Source organism: Odocoileus virginianus, chromosome 4 (genome assembly GCF_023699985.2).
Source record: "Odocoileus virginianus isolate 20LAN1187 ecotype Illinois chromosome 4, Ovbor_1.2, whole genome shotgun sequence".
NCBI lineage: Eukaryota > Metazoa > Chordata > Mammalia > Artiodactyla > Cervidae > Odocoileus > Odocoileus virginianus.
Genome location: NC_069677.1, coordinates 9,760,663 through 9,779,289, shown reverse-complemented (window position 1 = coordinate 9,779,289; position 18,627 = coordinate 9,760,663). Strand labels below are relative to the sequence as shown.

The following is an 18,627-nucleotide window of genomic DNA, read 5'->3' as shown; positions in this document are numbered from 1 at the left end:
CTAGCTTACCTATTGCTCTCTAACCTCTAGCTTTGCATGGAGAAAAACTTGGTTAAATAGCATTAGAAAAAAACAAACCTATCATTTTAACTCTCAACTTACAAATGTGTGCCACTGATCACAAGTCAACTGAACTAATATTATTACTTTGCCTATTATGTGGAAGGCAATTTACTAGATGCTGTAGATGTGGTTTTCAAAACTTTTTACTATATTCCAGAGTAAGAAATATTTACTTAGTGACTTACAGTACATAGAGATTCAGTATCTATGTACTGAAACAAAAGTATCACTCCAAAATATGTATTATTTTTATGTGTGATATAATAATAGTTTCTGTTATATTTTATCTCTTTCTTTTCTTTTTTAAATTTTATTCCTTTCTATTCTGTTTAACAAGAAAAGGTGGTCGGCCTACTAAATTAGTTGACTATAAATCAAAGTCTGAGAAACAATGTTACATAGCTATGCTACCTAACATGGTAGTCACTTGTGCAATGTGGCTATTGAGCATATGAAATGTGACTAGTGCAACTGAGGAACTAATATTTAATTTCATTTCTTTTAATTAATTTAAATTCAATTTAAAAACACAGTGAAGAGAAATTTTCCATTAAACACAGCTTTACTTTTTGGCAGAAGTACATTTCACCTTAACTACTATACTGAGTAAGACACTATCGTAGTGTGTACATGGTAGCATATGTTGTTTCTAGTATTATAAACTGTTAATGATCTTATTGGTGTCAATGAACTAACTAACTCAGTTCTAACTTTTTTTACACACTAACACTGTAATTTGTTTATGAATATTTTATGCAGAAAGAAAATATATGTGAGACTGAAAATACGTTGCAAATTTCACAATGGTAAATGTAACTTATTGCAGCAGAGTAAAAGTGATGTCTGTTGTATAAAAAAAATTTTAGGATAATTAAGTGGATAATATTAAGGGATATGTTCAACAAATACACAGTGAATTTTATAAGAAGCTTCTTCCTAAAGTCAAAAACGAATTAAGAAAATTAGTTGTCTGAAATCTGAATTCAACATTTTTAATTGATTTTTACCAAATATGAGCCTATACTTTGGTCAACTATGAAATGGTTTGGGTTTCTGCACAAAAACATTTTTAGATGGAGAGATGGTAAAGGAAATTATTTTATCTATGGAAGTTTTGTTTAAAATTATGAAGAGAAAAAAGTATTCTACAGAAGTAAAAGATCTTCAATTAAGGCCCAAACAACTGCCTATAGAATATAAGACCTTTCAAATAATATAAAAAATGTGTTGATTCAAAATTTGAAAAATTGCAAGTAGTTATCTTTAACTTTAGACAAACAGTGCAATATGGGAGATACTGTTCAATGAAAACTTTAATAGTAAACTTAATGAAATCTAAATGCAGACTGAGTATTTCTAATGTAAATTTAGCATTTAAATTGAGATGTGCTATAAATATAAAATACACACTGGATTTCAAAGATTTTCTATGAATAAAAGGATATAAAGCATCTCATTAATAATCTTGGAATACTATGTGTTGAAATAATACTTTAAATGTACTGAGTTAAATAAAATATTAATAAATATTATTAATACTATTAAAATTAATTTTACCTGTTTCTACTTTTTAAAATAAGTCTACTAACAGATTTAAATTTATGTATGTGGCTCCCATTATATTCCTATTGGACATTAATATAGAGGATACAAAGATAGTTCTTGACCACAAGCAACTTACCATCTGTGGGAGATAGGAAGACTAGAAAAGAAAGAACTAACCACGGAGAGTTGTTGATGAATCAATAAAAACTCATCACAACTAACTACAGAAAAAATTCAGAAGATAAAATCTAGTGGCCCAATTACAAATCACAATCACCGGTGATGGTTTGCATATTCAAGGAATCAAATTCACTACTGGGCCTTCAAGTATTTGAAGTCTTCAAGAATATAATCTAATTACTTTTAAGTTGTACCAATAAACAATTAAAGTTCTCAAAGTATGATCCCACTGGAGGTTCAAGATGATTTTAAGTGATATGAAACAAATATTATTTATTTTATTTACTGTGTATTAACTAGCACTTGTTTATTTTAATATGTATTAAGAAATATATAATGAATAAAATAATTTGTGTATTAGGAAAAATATAATAATCACACAAGACCCATGATTTCACACCACTATGTGATGTTTCTTTATAAAAGAAAATTATTTAAATAAAAGATTTGATTTTTAAAATATTAGGCAAATAACAGTATAAGGGTTAATACAGAGAAAGCTAAAGTTATAAAGGTTTTTCCTTGAAGCAATCTTTAAAGATAGATTTCTGATAGGAAATCCCTCTAAAATATTTAATCAGTATTTTATCAATTATTTACAGCCTGATAAATAGGTTGTTGAAAAACTACTGTCTTAAATTATCTGAGATAAATGTGAAATTATCCTAAAGGTGCTAACCAAAACCACTCAGTGACTTTAAGTATATTTACCTTAATAACCTACAAAAGCTCCGTCGATAACTCAGCCGCTGGCTAGCTGCAGCAACACTGGGAGGAAGAGGTGGCCGAGGTGGGAAATAAGCTAGAGTTGCAGAAAATAGTAAGCAGACACCTCCGAATTCTGAAAAACAAAACAAAAAAAGTAAAATGTTAATCAGACAACATAAAAAGTTCATTTCAAGTATTTCTTTAACAAATATTTATTAGCTGATGCAGCTTTAGATATATTGTTGTTGTTGCTCAGTCACTCAGTCGTGTCCAATTCTTTGCAATCCCACGGACCGTAGCATGCAAGGATTCCCTGTCCTTCACCATCTCCTGGAATTTGCTCAAACTCATGTCCACTGAGTCTGTGATGCCATTCAACCATCTCATCCTCTGTTGTCCCCTTCTCCTCCTGCCTTCAATCTTTCCCAGCATCAGGGTCTTTTCCAATGGGTCGACTCTTCCTATCAGATGGCCAAAGTATTGGAGTTTCTGCTTCAGCATCAGTCTTTCCAATGAATATTCAGGGTTGATTTCTTTTAAGATTGACTGGTTTGATATCCTTGCAGTCCAAGGGACTTTCAAGAGTCTTTTCCAACACCACAGTTCTTCAGCACTCAGTCTTCTTTATGGTCCAACTCTCACATCTGTACGTGACTACTGGAAAAACCATAGCTTTGACTATGTGGACATTTGTCGACAAAGTAATATCTCTGCTTTTTAATATACTGTCTAGGTTAACCATAGCTCTTCTTCAAAGGAGCAAGTGTCTTTTAATTTCATGGCTGCAGTCACCATCTGCAGTGATTTTTTGGAGCCCAAGAAAATAAAGTCTGTCACTGTTTCCATTGTCTCCCCATCAATTTGCCATGAAGTGATGGGCCCAGGTGTCATGATCTTCGTTTTCTGAATGTTGAGTTTTAAGCCAGTTTTTGACTCTCTTTCACCTTCATCAAGACACTCTTTAGTTCATTTTCTGCCATAAGGGTGATGTCATCTGCATATCTGAGGTTATTAATATCTTTCCCAACAATCTTGATTCCAGCTTGAGCTTCATCCAGCCCAGCATTTTGCATGATATCCTCTGCATACAAGTTAAATAAGCTGGGTGACAATATACATATATAGATATATACAGATATATCTATAAATGTATATACAGATAAACACAGATAAGCAAATAGTTATATACAGATATGCAAAATATAGTACCTGCCTAGACAACAGCCCAGTCTTGTGAGAAAGATTGACATGCAAAGATATAACTTTCAGCAGGTAAGAAGTCATACAAGGAAATAAGTATGGCAGACTTATGGTATGGTACACTATATAAAAAGAGGATTGAAGCAGTAAACAAATGTTACTCTATGGAGAAAACCCATTAAAAGCCAACAGTATTATCTATAACAGAGATCTTTAAACAGGCCTACGATGATTGTTTTATAAGCATGGTCCTCAAAAATAAAGACTAGGCTAGAAAATTGGTAAGATTAGGACAGGAAAAGGTTTGTTTGATCAATGGTAGGATATTCTAATGCTTTGTGTAGAACAGACTTGATATATAGGCTTTATGTGAAATCTGAACAAGACAGGGAAGCATCCAAAAAAAAACAAAAAAAGAAAGCAAGAGACAGCAAAATTTAACAAACACAAGACTAGCTAATGTAGGCTATTAAACAATCAAAGGGCTTCCCTGGTGGCTCAGTGGTAAAGAATCTGCTTGCAACGCAGGAGCCACAAGAGATGCAAGTTTGATCTCTGGGTTGGGAAGATCCCCTAGAGAACGGCATGGCAACCCACTTCAGTATTCTTGCCTGGAGAATCCCATAGATAATGGAGCCTGGTAGGCTACAGTTCACAGGGTCACAAAGAGTCAGACATGACTTAGCACACACACACACAGGAAACAAAGAAAAGTAAAATGAACATCTGATCAATCTTAGTTTGGGCACTATTATAGAAGGAAAAGTTCCTAGGAGTCCTGATCTTTCCCTCCAGAATTCTGGTACATGGAAGTCCCAGCTTTTAACTGTGCTCAATTTAGTAGAAAAGCATGACTCTAATAGAAAAGTCAGGAAACCTTGGAGTATAGACCATTAGTATATCCCATTAGTTAGCTTATAAACTGAATGAATTCCTTACTCTTTCTGGGCCAATAAAGGGAATAGATTAAGTGATTTCTAGATGTTCTTTCAGTAGGATAATTCTAACTCTAGGGCTATATTCTTAGCAAAAAGGTACAATATTTCTATAAGACACTAACCACAAACAATGTCTTTATTTTTTGTCAATCTTAAGAACAAATTTATTGTATTGTTTTAATTTACAGTCCTTTTATTATGAGTAAAAATGAATAAGCATCTTCCATATGCTTATTGGCCATTTGCATTTCTTCTGTGATAGCCTTATTTGTATTCTTTGTCCATCTTTCTACTGGCATTTTTGTAAACAGCTTCACTGAGATATAATTCACAAGATATATAATTCACAAATTTAAAGTGCATAATTCAATGAGTTTTACAATCATCACCACAGGTTTACAACTTTTCCATCATCCTCCAAAGAAACTCTGTCAGTCAGTTCAGTCGTTCAGTCGTGTCTGACTCTTTGCGACCCCAAATACTGCAGCAGGCCAGTCTTCCCTGTCCATCACCAACTCCCAGAGCTTCCTAAAACTCATGTCCATCGAGCTGGTGATGCCATCCAACCATCTCATCCTCTGTTGTCCCCTTCTCCTCCTGCCCTCAATCTTTCCCAGCATCAGGGTCTTTTCCAATGAGTCAGCTCTTCACATCAGGTGGCCAAAGTATTGGAGTTTCAGCTTCATCATCAGTCCTTCCAATGAATATTCAGGACTGATTTCCTTTAGGATGGACGGGTTGGATCTCTTTGTAATCCAAGGGACTCTCAAGAGTCTTCTCCAGCACCACAGTTTGAAAGCATCAATTCTATGGTACTCAGCTTTCTTTATAGTCCAACTCTCACATCCATACATGACTACTGTAAAAACCATACCTTTGACTAGATGGACTTTTGTTGGTAAAGTAATGTTTCTGCTTTTTAATATGCTGTCTAGGTTGGTCATAGCTTTTCTGACAAGGAGCAAGCGTCTTTTAATTTCATGGCTGTCAGGGAAGCCCATTAATAATACTGCTGTAGAGTCCATCTGCAGTGATTTTGGAGCCCCCCAAAATAAAGTCTGTCACTGTTTCCATTGTTTCCCCAACTGTTTACCATGAAGGGATGGGACCAGATGCTATGATCTTAGTTTTTGGAATGTTGAGTTTTAAACCAATTTTTTAACTCTCCTTTTTCACTTTCATCAAGAAGTTCTTTAGTTCTTCTTTATTTTCTGCCATAAAGGTGGTGTCATCTGTGTTATCTGATGTTATTGATATTTCTTCCAGCAATCTTGATTCCAGCTTCTGCATCATCTAGCCCAGCATTATGCATGATGTACTCTCCATATAAGTTAAATAAGCAGGGTGACAATATACAGCCTTGACATACTCCTTTTCTGATTTGGAACCAGTCTGCTGTTCCATGTCCAGTTTTAATTGTTGCTTCTTGACCTGCATACACATTTCTCAAGAGGCAGGTATGGTGGTCTGGTATTCCCGTCTCTTTCAGAATTTTCCAGTTTGTTGTGATCCACACAGTCAAAGGCTTTGGCGTGGCCAATAAAGCAGAAATAAGACGTTTTTCTGGAACTCTCTTACTTTTTCGATGATCCAGTGGATGTTGGTGATTTGACATCTGGTTCCTCTACTTTTTCTAAATCCAGCTTGAACATCTGGAAGTTCACACTTTATGTACTATTGATGGCTGGCTTGGAGAATTTTGAGCATTACTTTGCTAGTGTGTGAGATGAGTGCAACTGTGTGGTAGTTTGAACATTCTTTGGCATTGCCTTTCTTTGGGATTGGAATGAAAACTGATCATTTCCAGTCCTGTGGCCACTGCTGAGTTTTCCAAATTTACTGGCATTATGAGTGCAGTATTTTCCCAGCATCATCCTTTAGGATTTGAAAGAGCTCAACTGGAATTCCATCACCTCCACTAGCTTTGTTTATAGTGATACTTCCTAAGGTCCACTTGACTTCGCATTTCAGGATATCTGGCTCTAGGTGAGTGATCATACCATCATGGTTATCTGGGTCATGAAGATCTTTTTTGTATAGTTCTTCTGTGTATTCCTGACACCTCTTCTTCTGCTTCTGTTAGGTCTGTACCATTCCTGTCCTTTTTTGTGCCCATCTTTGCATGAAATATTCCCTTGGTATCTCTAATTTTCTTGAAGAGATCTCTAGTCTTTCTCATTCTATTGTTTTCCTCTTTTTTTGCACTGATCACTGAGGAAGGCTTTCTTATCTCTTCTTGCTATTCTTTAGAACTCTGCATTCAATTGGGTATATCTTTCCTTTTCTCCTTTGCATTTTGCTTCTCTTCTTTTCTCAGCTATTTGTAAGTCCTCCTCAGACAACCATTTTGCCTTTTTGCATTTCTTTTTCTTGGGGATGGTCTTGATCCCTGCCTCCTGTACAATGTCACGAACCATGGTCCATAGTTCTTCAAGCACTCTGTCTATCAGATCTAATCCCTTGAATCTATTTCTCACTTCCACTGTGTAATCGTAAGGGATTTGATTTAGGTCATACCTGAATGGTCTAGTGATTTTCCCTATTTTCTTCAATTTAAGTCTGAATTTCACAATAAAGAGTTCATGATCTGAGCCACAGTCAGCTCCCAGTCTTGTTTTTTCTGACTGTATAGAGCTTCTTCATCCTCGGCTGCAAAGAACATAGTCAATCTGATTTCGGTATTGACCATCTGGTGATGTCCATGTGTAGAGTCTTCTCTTGTATTGCTGGAAAAGGGTGTTTGATATGACCAATGAGTTCTTTTGGCAAAACTCTTAGCCTTTGCCCTGCTTCGTTTTGTACTCCAAAGCCACATTTTACTCCAGGTATCTCTTGACTTCCTACTTTTGCATTCCAGTCCCCTATAAAGAAGAGGACATCTTTTTTGGGGTGCTAGTTCTAGAAGGTCTTTAAGTCTTCATAGAACCATTCAACTTCAGCTTCTTCAGCATTACTGGTCAGGGCATAGACTTGGATTACTGTGATACTGAATAATTTCCCAGCCCTATAGAATCATTAATCTTCTTTCAATCTCTATGGATTTGAGTACTATGGACATTTCTTACAAATGGAATCTCATAATATGCAGTCTTTTGTGATTGGCCTCTTTTACTTAGCTTATTATTTTCAAGATTCACCCACGCTAGAGCAGTACTTTATCTTTTTTGCCAAATAATATTCCATTGAATGGATATATCACATTTTAAAATCCACTTAGTTAACTGATATTTGGATTGTTTCTACTTTTTGACTACAATGAATATAGTTACTATGAATATTTGTGTACAAATCTCTGAATGGATGTATGCTGTCATCTCTTTAGGCATATACATGGAAACAGAACTCGTGGGTCATATTGTAATTTATGTTTAACATTTTGAGAAACTGCCAAACTATTTCCAAAGTGGTTGTACCCTTTTATATTCCTACCAGCAATGTATGAGGGTTCCAATTTCTCCACTTTCTCATCAACATTTGTTATTGTATTTTCCATTTTACTGATTATAGTCACCCTACTAGGTTGTAAAGTTTATCTTGTTACAGTTTTGATTTGCATTTTCCTAATGACTAATGACAATGAGTATCTTTTCATGTGCTTGTTGGCCATTTGTATATCTTCTATGGAAAAATGTCTATTTCAAGTCTTTTGCCCATTTGTTAATCGAACTGATGTTTTGTTGCTGGATTCTAACAGTTTTTTAAAATATGTTCTGGATACAAGTTCCTTATCAGATATATGATTTACAATTATTTTCTCCCACTCTGTGGGTTGTCTTGTCACTTTGTTGATGGTATCTTTTGAAGCACAAGATTTCAATTTTAATGAATTCCAATTTTTCTATTTTCCTCTTTTGCCATTTGTACTCTCGGTGTCATTTTTAAAAAGGATTCACCTAACCCAAGACATGAACACTTATTCCTATGTTTCTTCTCAGTTCAGTTCAGTTCAGTTGCTCAGTTGTGTCCAACTCTTTGTGACCCCAAGAACCGCAGCATGCCAGGCCTCCCTGTCCATCACCAACGCCCAGAGTCCACCCAAACCCATGTCCATCAAGTCGGTGATGCCATCCAACCATCTCATCCTCTGTCGTCCCCTGCTCCTCCTGCCCTCAATCTTTCCCAGCATCAGGGTCCTTTCAAATGAGTTAGCTCTTCGTATCAGGTGGTCAAAGTAGTAGAGTTTCAGCTTCAACATCAGTCCTTCCAATGAACACCCAGGACCGATCTCCTTTAGGACTGGTTGGATCTCCTTGCAGTCCAAGGGACTCTCAAGAGTCTTCTCCAACACCACAGTTCAAAAGCATTTTAGTTCTTTCATTTAGGCTTATGATCTATTTTGAGTTAATTTTTACACATGGGGAAAGGAAGGGATTCAAATTGAGTATTTTGCATGTGGCTATCCAGTTATTCCAATATCACTTGTTGAAAAGACTATTCTTTCCCCTTTGAATTGGCTTGACACTGTTGTCAAAAGTCAATTGACTATAACAAAAAAAGTTGAAAAGTCATTTCACTATAAATGCAATGGTTTATTTTTTGGAATCTCACTTCTGTTCTGTTGATTTATATGTCTGTCATTATACCATGTTGTCTTGATCAGTGCAGCTTTGCAGTTAAGTTTTGAAACTAGGAATTGTGAGTTCTCCAATGTTATTCCTTTTCAAGGCTGTTTTGACTATTCTGAGTCCCTTGCATTTCCATACAAATTTTAGGATGTTTGTCAATTTCTGTAACAAAGGCAGCTAAATATTAATTGAGATTGTATTTAATTTGTAGATACATGTGGGGAGTATTACCATCTTCAATATTAAAACTTCCAACACATGTCTTTCCATTTCTTTAGGTCTTCTTTAATTGTTTCCAACAGTGCCTTGTGGTATTCAGAGTGCTAGTTTTATGCTTATTTTCTTGAATTTATTCCTGAATATTTTATTCTTTTTGAGGTTATTGCAAATGCACTGTTTCCCTAATTACATATTTGGACTGTTCATTACAAGGGTATAGAAATATAGTTGATTTTTATATATTAGTCTTGAATCCTAAAATTTTTTTTTTAGGATGAGCTTGTTCATTTTTGCTGAATTTGTTTTTTAGATCTATTAGTCTTTTTTAGTAATTTACAGAGGATTTTTATATATTCAAGATAATGCCATTTTCAACAGAGATAGTTTTACTTCCTCCTTTCTCATCTAGACGACTTTTACTTCTTTTTCTTACTCAATGATCCTGTTCTAGGGGGGATGCATTTAGTCTTTGACCATTAAATATGATCTTGTCTATGGGTTTTTCATAGATGCCCTAATATTATTAGGTTGAGGGAGTTCCTGTCTATTTCTAATTTGGGGATGTTTTTATCTTAAAAGGGTGCTGGATTTGTCAAATGCTTTTTTTTTCCCCCATCTATTAAGATGATCACATAGTTTTTCTCCTTTATTCTATTAACATTATATTAATTGGATTTTGAGTGTAAAACCAACTTGTATTCCAGGGATAAAACCCATTTGGTGGTGGTATATAATCCTTATTATGTTACTGGATTTGGTTTGCTAGTATTTTGTCCAGGACTTATGTGCCTATGTGTATTGGTCTACAGCTTACTTATAATGTCTTTGTTTGCAATAATTTTAGTTTAAGAATCATTAATCTTTTAAGGTCATGATTCTAAGCAAACTCTTTTTTAATGGAAAGAAGGGTCATGGGACATTACCTCAGGGAAACAAATGGGAAAATATGAAAGCACTGAAGCAATAGCTGGAAGCTTTGAATAGGGATTTCTGCTTGACAGCCTGGGAATCATTAGCCAGAGGATGTAGAGCATTAATACATGCCCAATAGTGCCTAAAATCCAGTCATTTAAAAGACACAACAACTGCCTAAGCTTTCAGTAAAAAGAAATGATATAACCAAAATAAACTTTAAAATTTGTTTTACCTACTTTCGGTTTTATTATTCTTACATTTCAGCTTCTTTCTGTAAAAAGAGTGAATTGTCTACAGGGAGCTTTATTTACCACCACCACCTCTAATTTCACTTTTACCTCCTCAAAATCAGATTTTTGAGATATAAATTCCATCATGTAGCTCTCTAGTGTAGAAGTCCCTGGAGTGTGGCCTTTGCCTACAACCTGGTGAACTTCACACCCTTTACCTCTGCTTAGAAGGCTTGCATGGCCTGACTGACCTCTCCAGCTCCATCTTTCACCACTCTAACCAGACCTAAGCCACTCCGGGCCTTCAGCTGCTTGACTGGAGCAGGCTCTCCCCTCTTACTGGAGGTTTCTCCTCCATGGTACTCTCTCTCTAGTCTGTTCTTCCTTCTACCCATTATATTGGCTAACTCTCTCTCATTCCATAGGTTCCAAATTATATTATCTGCCTTCAGGAAGCTCTATTTGACCTCCAAAATCTGGTTAGGTGCTTCTCCTCTGAGCAATCGAAGCAATTGTAGGTCTTTTGTTTTATCCCTTAGCACCTTGTTTTACAACTGCTTGTTTGTCTGCATGCTTTGGGACACTGAAAGTCCTGTCTGGGCAGGAACTATGTTTACCTCAGTGCCTAGAACACTTATAGATGATAGGAGCTCAAAATATGTTTGTTAAGTTAATAAGTAAATACATGAACTAATACGAAGTTCATCATAATCTGGTCCTTTACCTTTTCAGTCTCATTTTCTGTCACTTGCTACCTACACCGAAACACATACTTACACTACTCTTGTCACACAAAATTACATGCAGTTCCCTGGACATACCGAGCTCTCGTATACCTTCTCTGCCCTTCTATGAGGGACAGCTTAACTCACTTTAACATTCAGTGAACACCTGTGAAATTCTTAGTTTTAATTATCACATTCCTAGTGAAGTCTTCCCTGACTCCTCAACTTCTCCCCAAAGCCAGGTCAGTTAGGCTTCCCAAGCTCTGTATATCCTTATTTGTATTGTAATGACCTCATCACTGATCTTGTCAATCCCCAGTGCTTACCATGGTGTTTGGTACATACTGAAACACTTATAAAAAGTTTTCTGAATGTAGAAGAAAATAGTGAACAGGCGTATGGGGAGAGGCAATATACTTAAGATTTAAGAGTGGGCTAGGGCTTGAGTCTAAAATAAAGAGAAAGGACCTAGAAAATGTTTTGAAAAGGTCAACATCCCTTATTAATAGACTAAACATACAGAGTAGGAAATGAAAAGGAAAATCATGGCTGAACTACATTTATGAAGTTAGAGAACATGGCCAATAACAGGAAACTACAGGGAGAAAATGAACTTAACACCTACTGATAGAGGCTTAACAAACATGTATCATGAACTGTTATGCTCAGTTTTTTTACACTGATATCTAGAAAAGACTCTAGACAAGGTGTTATACAGTGCTTAACTGTAAATGGATGGGAAGAGTAAAGTTAAGAAATAACCTTTCATGTAGCAATAATACATTTTAAACTTACTACACTTCCTAGAAAGGGTAAGTTTTAAATAGGCATCTCCATATTATATAAAAGGTAAGCACATATACGAATATGTATGGATTAGTCCTCTATTTTATAAGAAATTATCTGGTATACAAAAAGTAGAGTGAAAATGACAGGGATAAAAGACAAAATATAACAGGAAGAAAATAAACTTTGAAATACCTGCGTATAATACAGTCTCTATGAGATCTTTAATGTGGGCCCTGCTATTCTCTGAAGCAAGAAGAGGTGCTGTCCCATTGGGAGCTGGAACGACAAGTGGTCCAACTAAAAACGCACAAGCTCCCCCGAGGTAACTGAGCATCGACGCGATAGCTGTGGCAGTGGCCCGCTCGTCTGCAGAGAACCATGTTGTGGAGAGGAATGGAGCTGCGTTCATTACAGTTGGACCTGCCAATCCATTTAACAGCTGTCCTCCATGGATTAGTCTGGAATCAAACAAATTAAAAGGTTGTGAGGTAGCTAAAATAGGCATCTTCTAGACAAAAAGAAGTTAGCCAACAGTGTTTACTACAGCAATAAGAATACGTATCTATAAAGAATAAGAGACACCTGAAAGGTAAAGTATGGTGACCCTAGGCAAGAATACTGGAGTGGGTTGCCATTTCCTCCTCCAGGGGATCTTTCTGACCCAGAAATCGAACCTGTATCTTTTAAGTCTTCTGCATTAGCAAGCAGGTTCTTTACCACTAGCGCCACCTAGGGAGCCCCAAATACCCCAATAACTGCTGCGGCTGCTGCTGCTAAGTCACTTCAATTGTGTCCGACTCTGTGCAACCCCATGGACAACAGCCCACCAGGGTCCCCCGCCCCTGGGATTCTCCAGGCAAGAACACTGGAGTGGGTTGCCATTTCCTTCTCCAATGCATGAAAGTGAAAAGTGAAAGTGAAGTCGCTCAGTCGTGTCCGACTCTTAGTGACCCCACGGACCGCAGCCTACCCGGCTCCTCCATCCATGGGATTTTCCAGGCAAGAGTACTGGAGTGGGTTGCCATTGCCTTCTCCGGATACACCAATGGTCACCCCTTATTCATTTCACAAATATTTACTGAAGCCTGTGATTTGTGCCATGTACCAAAGTAAATACTTTCAATAACCTTGTTTTATTTATTATCACAACATTATATGCAAGATATTATTATCTCCATTTATTGAAATGTGAAAGCTTTGCGGAAATATAAAATAACTTGCCCAAGGGCTAACAGGCAAAGCTGAGATTCAGACCCAGGTCTGACTCCCAATTCCATATCCTAGGAGACTGCCATTTATAGACACCTAGTAAGTGCCTTCAGCCCTACAAATAACACAAATGAGCTCAATATTTCACACGTACTCTCTGCAGGATAACAGAAATACAAAAAAGGAAAAATAAACATTATAGAATCTTCTAATGGAAGAGGAACTGGTCAAGGAATCAGAAGATTTGGTCTGCACCTAACTACTTTAATGCTCCTGGGTAATATGTCTTTGTGGGATTCCATTCCTTCTCCCATAAAATGAAGAGATTAGTTTAATTTCAGTCTGCATGCCGTGAGTATTTGTTAGGTGAAGGTACTATAATTACAGATCCCTAGGTCCTTTTCAGTCTCAGACTTTAATTGCAAGGCTCAGTGAAGAGTAGTTTCCATATTCTGTTCAGTGCTCTGTCCTGTTCGCTGATGAACACGGAACCTGAAAACCCTTTTCCCACATTTCTTTTTCCACTCCCAACATAAACATTCACATTCAAAAGTAGCCTTGAAGGAGAAAAGAAGTCAGAAGTTCAAAAAGTACAGAAACGAGACGGACGGGGACACGACGTAGCATCCTGCTTATCTATGAAATGCAGTTAACACATCAGCTGGACCTATTTCCTGAATACAGGGTGACCCTTCTGTTATTTAAAGATGTAAACAATGCTGCGGGCTTGAGAAAAAAGGCTATGGAAGGTGCCATTGATGGCTTATTAATAAATCCTACAGTGATTGTTGATACATTTCAGGTAATTGTGGCTGCAAACAAAGCAGTTCACCTCTACAAACTGGCGAAAATGAAGACAAGAACTCTATCTACTCAAGTTATTTTCAGTCTTTCCCCAAATAACAATATTTCAGAGGTCTTGAAAAAATTTGGTATCTCTGCAAATGATACTTCAATTCTGATTGCTTATATTGAAGAGGGTGAAAAACAAATAAATCAAGAATACCTAATATCTCAGGCAGAAGGTCATCAGGTTCCTCTGAAAAATCTCCCTGAAATAACAAATATTACAGAAGTCAAAAAGGTATATAAACTATCTTCACAAGAAGAAAGTACTGGAACATTATTGGATGGTATCATTTGTAGAATGTCAACAAAAGATGTTTTATGAAATGACAGAAATATTTTAAAATTTTCAGCTTTTATTAAAAAAAAAAAAACAAAAAACAAAAAAGCACAGACAAAAAAAGGGAAGTGAGTCAACCTCTTCTGCTTTGGAGGTAAAGGAAATGAAAGGAACAGTATACATGATATATATACACTATTTTTTTTTTGGTTCCTTTTGCTTTTTAATCACTGTGTGGGTGTTAGATCTTCCTTTTAACAAGTACCACCTTGATAAAAGTTTTTTGCATGTAGAAGGGAAAATAAACAGGCATGTGGGTAGAGGTAGGGCTCTTAATGTAGAAGCATAAGTGAGTGGGAAGTAGAATATGTGAATTACGTCTGCTCAAACCTTTGTACATGTTGGAAAAATTACTTAAAGACAAAGTAGCTTCCAGAATCATTAATATTACTAAATTTAGGGAACCAAAGACATTTTAAAACATGCTCATGTAAGGGGAACTATTTTCTAAATGACAAAAACACAATTAAACTGTTTATAAACCAAATACCTCCTCCAAATGCCAGAGGATCCCCAGCTGCCACACAGCAATTTCATCATAGAAATATTCTTGAAACACTGTCATTAAGTGGTTTTAATCATGACTCCCTTAATCATGACTGTGACGGTACGACAATCAAACAATCCATGACGGCTTATAATGGTAGCTGCTGTGATATTTAACACCTTTAATGAGGTGTTCCTGAAAGACTCATCCCATCTAGAAGAAGGACTGGAATGAGCAAGTCTTATTATGCCTAAAGATTATGTTAAGAGTGGAAGGAGAACATGGAAAGAACAATCTATCAAAAAAAAGAACACTTGCCTGGTGACCCTGACTCAGGGGAACCAGGCTCAGTTCCTGGTCGGGGAACTAGATCCCACAAGCCACAACTAGGAGTTCACAGGCTGCAACTCAAGATCTCGTGTGCCAGAACTAAGACCCAGTGCAGACAAATAAATAAATATTTTTTAAAAACCACTTGATAGAACAGAATGAATCCTGAAAATTAAGGTGTAAAACTCAAATAATTGACATGGCTCAACTTTTGCTACCTCTCAGTGGAATCATGAAAAGATTATTTTCCAAGCAGCAAATGTACATGTCATAGAACGTGTGAGCTTGAGATAATATGAGGATCATCGTAGTCCAGTTTACTCAATGCACAGATCAGGATATTTCTAACACATGTACACCTGCTAAAGTCATATCGAGAGCACATACGGTACTAAGGACAATTTGGATGGCTTCTAAGTCTAAAAGGTCACCAAACTTGGGATTGCTGGGGTCTTTGTGCATCTACAACATGGATTATCAAAGTGAAAAATCACAGTGAAAAACATGCTTATTTGGTGTTTAAAAATTATTCTAATTTAAATAATTATGTGCACTTTTTTTGCATTAAAAGTCATCATACATATATGCACTCCTCATAAATGAGTTCAGTAGGAGAACTGGAACCTACAGGATCGGGGGTTATCCTCTGAATTCATGGGAAATCTGGCAGGGAAATCCAGTCCCTGCTCTTCCCAGCATATTTAAATCTTCCAGAACTTAGTTATCTTCCTTCCTGAAACTTGTATCCTATAGTCCCTCAGGACTTGTCACTTACTAATTGGTTATAAGCACTGTCATCTGGTGACCATGGCATAACACCAATCTGTAATGTAAAGATTTTCATGTTTGCCTGACATAGGTTTCTGTCACCTACCATTAACTTACCCTGTTTTAAGAAATTAATTTGTTTGTAAAAGTATATTTAGAAATAAAATTAAGTTACCTATATATACATACACACACATATATAAAGTCTAGTTTTTCCATTTAATAGTAATACAAAATTAGAGGTATGTTTTTTCCTGAAAAAGTGTTGGCCCTAAGACACAATAAAACCATACAAAATATTACCATAAATTCTTTAGAAATGACAATTAAGAAGAGGAAATAATTATAAATTCTTCAATACAAGCTGTGTGTTGTTTAATTCATTCAACCAACATGTACTGAGTATTCACTGTGTATTGGGTAGGGACTGTGATAGCAATAGGTGCATGGGAATTTAAAATTAAAAAGCTAAAACTCTTTAAGTAGAGTAGCCGAAGAGTCACTTACCAGCACTATATTAGGAATATAAAGACGAATAAGGCAATAACTAGTCTAAGCTTGTGAGGCCTGTGATAAGACTATCAATGGTGGTCCACCTTCCTTGCCCTCTGACCTCTGACTGGTCTATAACACAGGGGCTTCACATGTTCGCACATGGACCTGAAGGTCCAATCCCATCCAAGCTCCATCCATCCCCTTCCAAACAGCTGCCCCTTAGCTACCCTTCGGGCCCAGGGAGCACACCCCAGGGATGCAGTTCATCCTTGGAAGAACAGACCTGGGAAAGAGGCAGTGCAGGGACTGCTGGGGTCTTGTGTAGCTAGGAAGAGGTGATGGGCAGGGCAGACATACCTCTTTGGCTCTATAGACGCCTCACCCCATAGGGAATGGCAAAGCTGAGGGAAAGCCACAGTGGAATCCCCTCAGGCATGGAGTCTAGGACAAGGACTTGCTGGCACTGGCAACAACAGTGGGTACAGAAAAGAGATGGTTTGGAGGGCTGTTGAGGTGGTACAATAGGTATGGTTATGTGAATGACTAGATGTGGGGGGTGATATTCATAATTCTGTAAAAATGTCCAGTTAAGTGCTTGACTACAGGTCACAGGCTAAGGAAAGAGGTCTGAGATGAGACATATATGATGGGGTTGAGGAAGAAACTTTGGAGGACCATAACTTTTAAACAGAGGAAGAGGAGTCTAGAAAGACAACTGAGAAGGAGCAATTACAGAGGTAGAAAAAAAATAAAACCAAGAAAGGCTGGTGTCATAGTAACTAAGAAGAAAAGGGTTTAAAAACGTGGAAAGTGAGGTGCCAATAGTTTCAAATCAAACAGAAAGAGGGTTTAACTGAAATGTAAGCTCCTCGGTAACAAGGAGGTCTTCCATGATCTGAGCAGAGGCAGTTTCAGCAGACTGTTGAGGATGGAAGTCAGACGTGTAAGAAAATGGAAATTTACATTTAGACTCCTCATTCCAGTTGTTAAAAACAGATGCCAGAGCAAGAACTAGGTACATAAGCTGAACAAGGTACATAAGCTTAACAGTGTGAAAAGGAAAAACACGCAGCTTAAATGAACAGTCTGAACAGAAAAGTCTCTCTGCCTTCATGTGCTGAGAGAGAAATGCCAACTTGTGATTGTCGTAATGCTTTCGAAGCACTCTTGAAAGAAGATGGCTTTCAGAAACTTGTAACTATTGATCTGAGTTGGGTGTTAAAAAAAAACACAGAAAAACAAAAGAGGTGTTATCCACAATCTTCCATTAAGTAAAGTAGGTCTCATAACTTAATGTTAATTTTTCTGGATCATCAGTACATGCTTTAGTTTTATTTTGCAGTTATCAACTAAGTTCCTTGTGAGTCAGGGCTGTGGTTTCTAAATGTCCCAGAGCGAGAAGAGAGTGGGGATGCTCTCTAGGATCCAAAACAGGGAACTGGGATCACACGGTTCAAACCTCACAAGGTTCCACCACATACATCACATCAGTTCCACTTTTAGGTTTTAAAAAGCTTATAGTCAGCAAAACAAAAAACAATTTTTCCCCCAAATTTGGGAAACGAAACTTTTAGAAAAAGACACTGAGAGTGGTAAGAGCAAGGTCAAGGCTTCAGCACTGTCTTGAGCACCGTGCACCACAGGAGGGCAGGCAGAAGTTAGCAGGACGTAGTTCTCCCGGGCGATAAGCTCTGGAGCATGAGGGAGCTTCTGAAGGAAGCTGACTGGTTAATTCAAGGGGTCTGACCCTGGCTTCCTCGCCTGAAACTTTGCGCCTGATGAAGATGGGCAGTCATATATTGGTTAGGAGGCTGCAGGTGTCCTGAACCCTGCAGCTCAAGCTGCAGATGTGCAAGGCTTTCCTTCATCCCGGTCTCCTCTCACTGGTCCTTAATTTACTCCCTCTCTTTCTCTCCCCCTAGCCCACCAAACTTCCTTTGCTTCCCTTCTTTCTCGGGTCTTTTTTCTTTGTCAATTTTTTTCTCCTTACCTAGCTTCTGCCTACTTCTGAGGCCTAGTTTGTGCCTTCCCCACAGGCCAGGTGGAAAACAGGGGAATTTCCCTAGTGGGCTGAG

The 18,627-nt window shown here is 37.2% G+C and overlaps 2 protein-coding genes across 3 annotated transcripts in view; one reads left to right on the top strand and one right to left on the bottom strand.

The window, feature by feature from the left end:
• SLC49A4 (solute carrier family 49 member 4) overlaps positions 1 to 18,627 on the bottom strand; it is a 98,651-nt gene that overhangs the window by 57,003 nt on the left and 23,021 nt on the right. Inside the window, exons 3-4 of the mRNA XM_020912777.2 lie at positions 12,270 to 12,535; positions 2,500 to 2,629 (exon numbers count right to left, since the gene is read on the bottom strand). Coding sequence (XP_020768436.1) covers positions 2,500 to 2,629; positions 12,270 to 12,535 — 396 coding nt within the window. The remainder of the gene's footprint in view (positions 1 to 2,499; positions 2,630 to 12,269; positions 12,536 to 18,627) is intronic.
• On the top strand, positions 13,902 to 14,457 carry LOC110150008 (EKC/KEOPS complex subunit TPRKB-like). 2 transcript variants are annotated; one of them, XM_070466068.1, is made up of 2 exons: positions 13,930 to 13,970; positions 14,070 to 14,457. In XM_070466068.1, the coding sequence occupies exons 1-2, from the start codon at positions 13,930 to 13,932 to the stop codon at positions 14,455 to 14,457; spliced, it is 429 nt and encodes a 142-aa protein (XP_070322169.1). The 2 variants fall into 2 exon arrangements, with proteins under 2 accessions (XP_020768437.2, XP_070322169.1); XM_020912778.2 differs by having other exon boundaries at positions 13,902 to 14,457.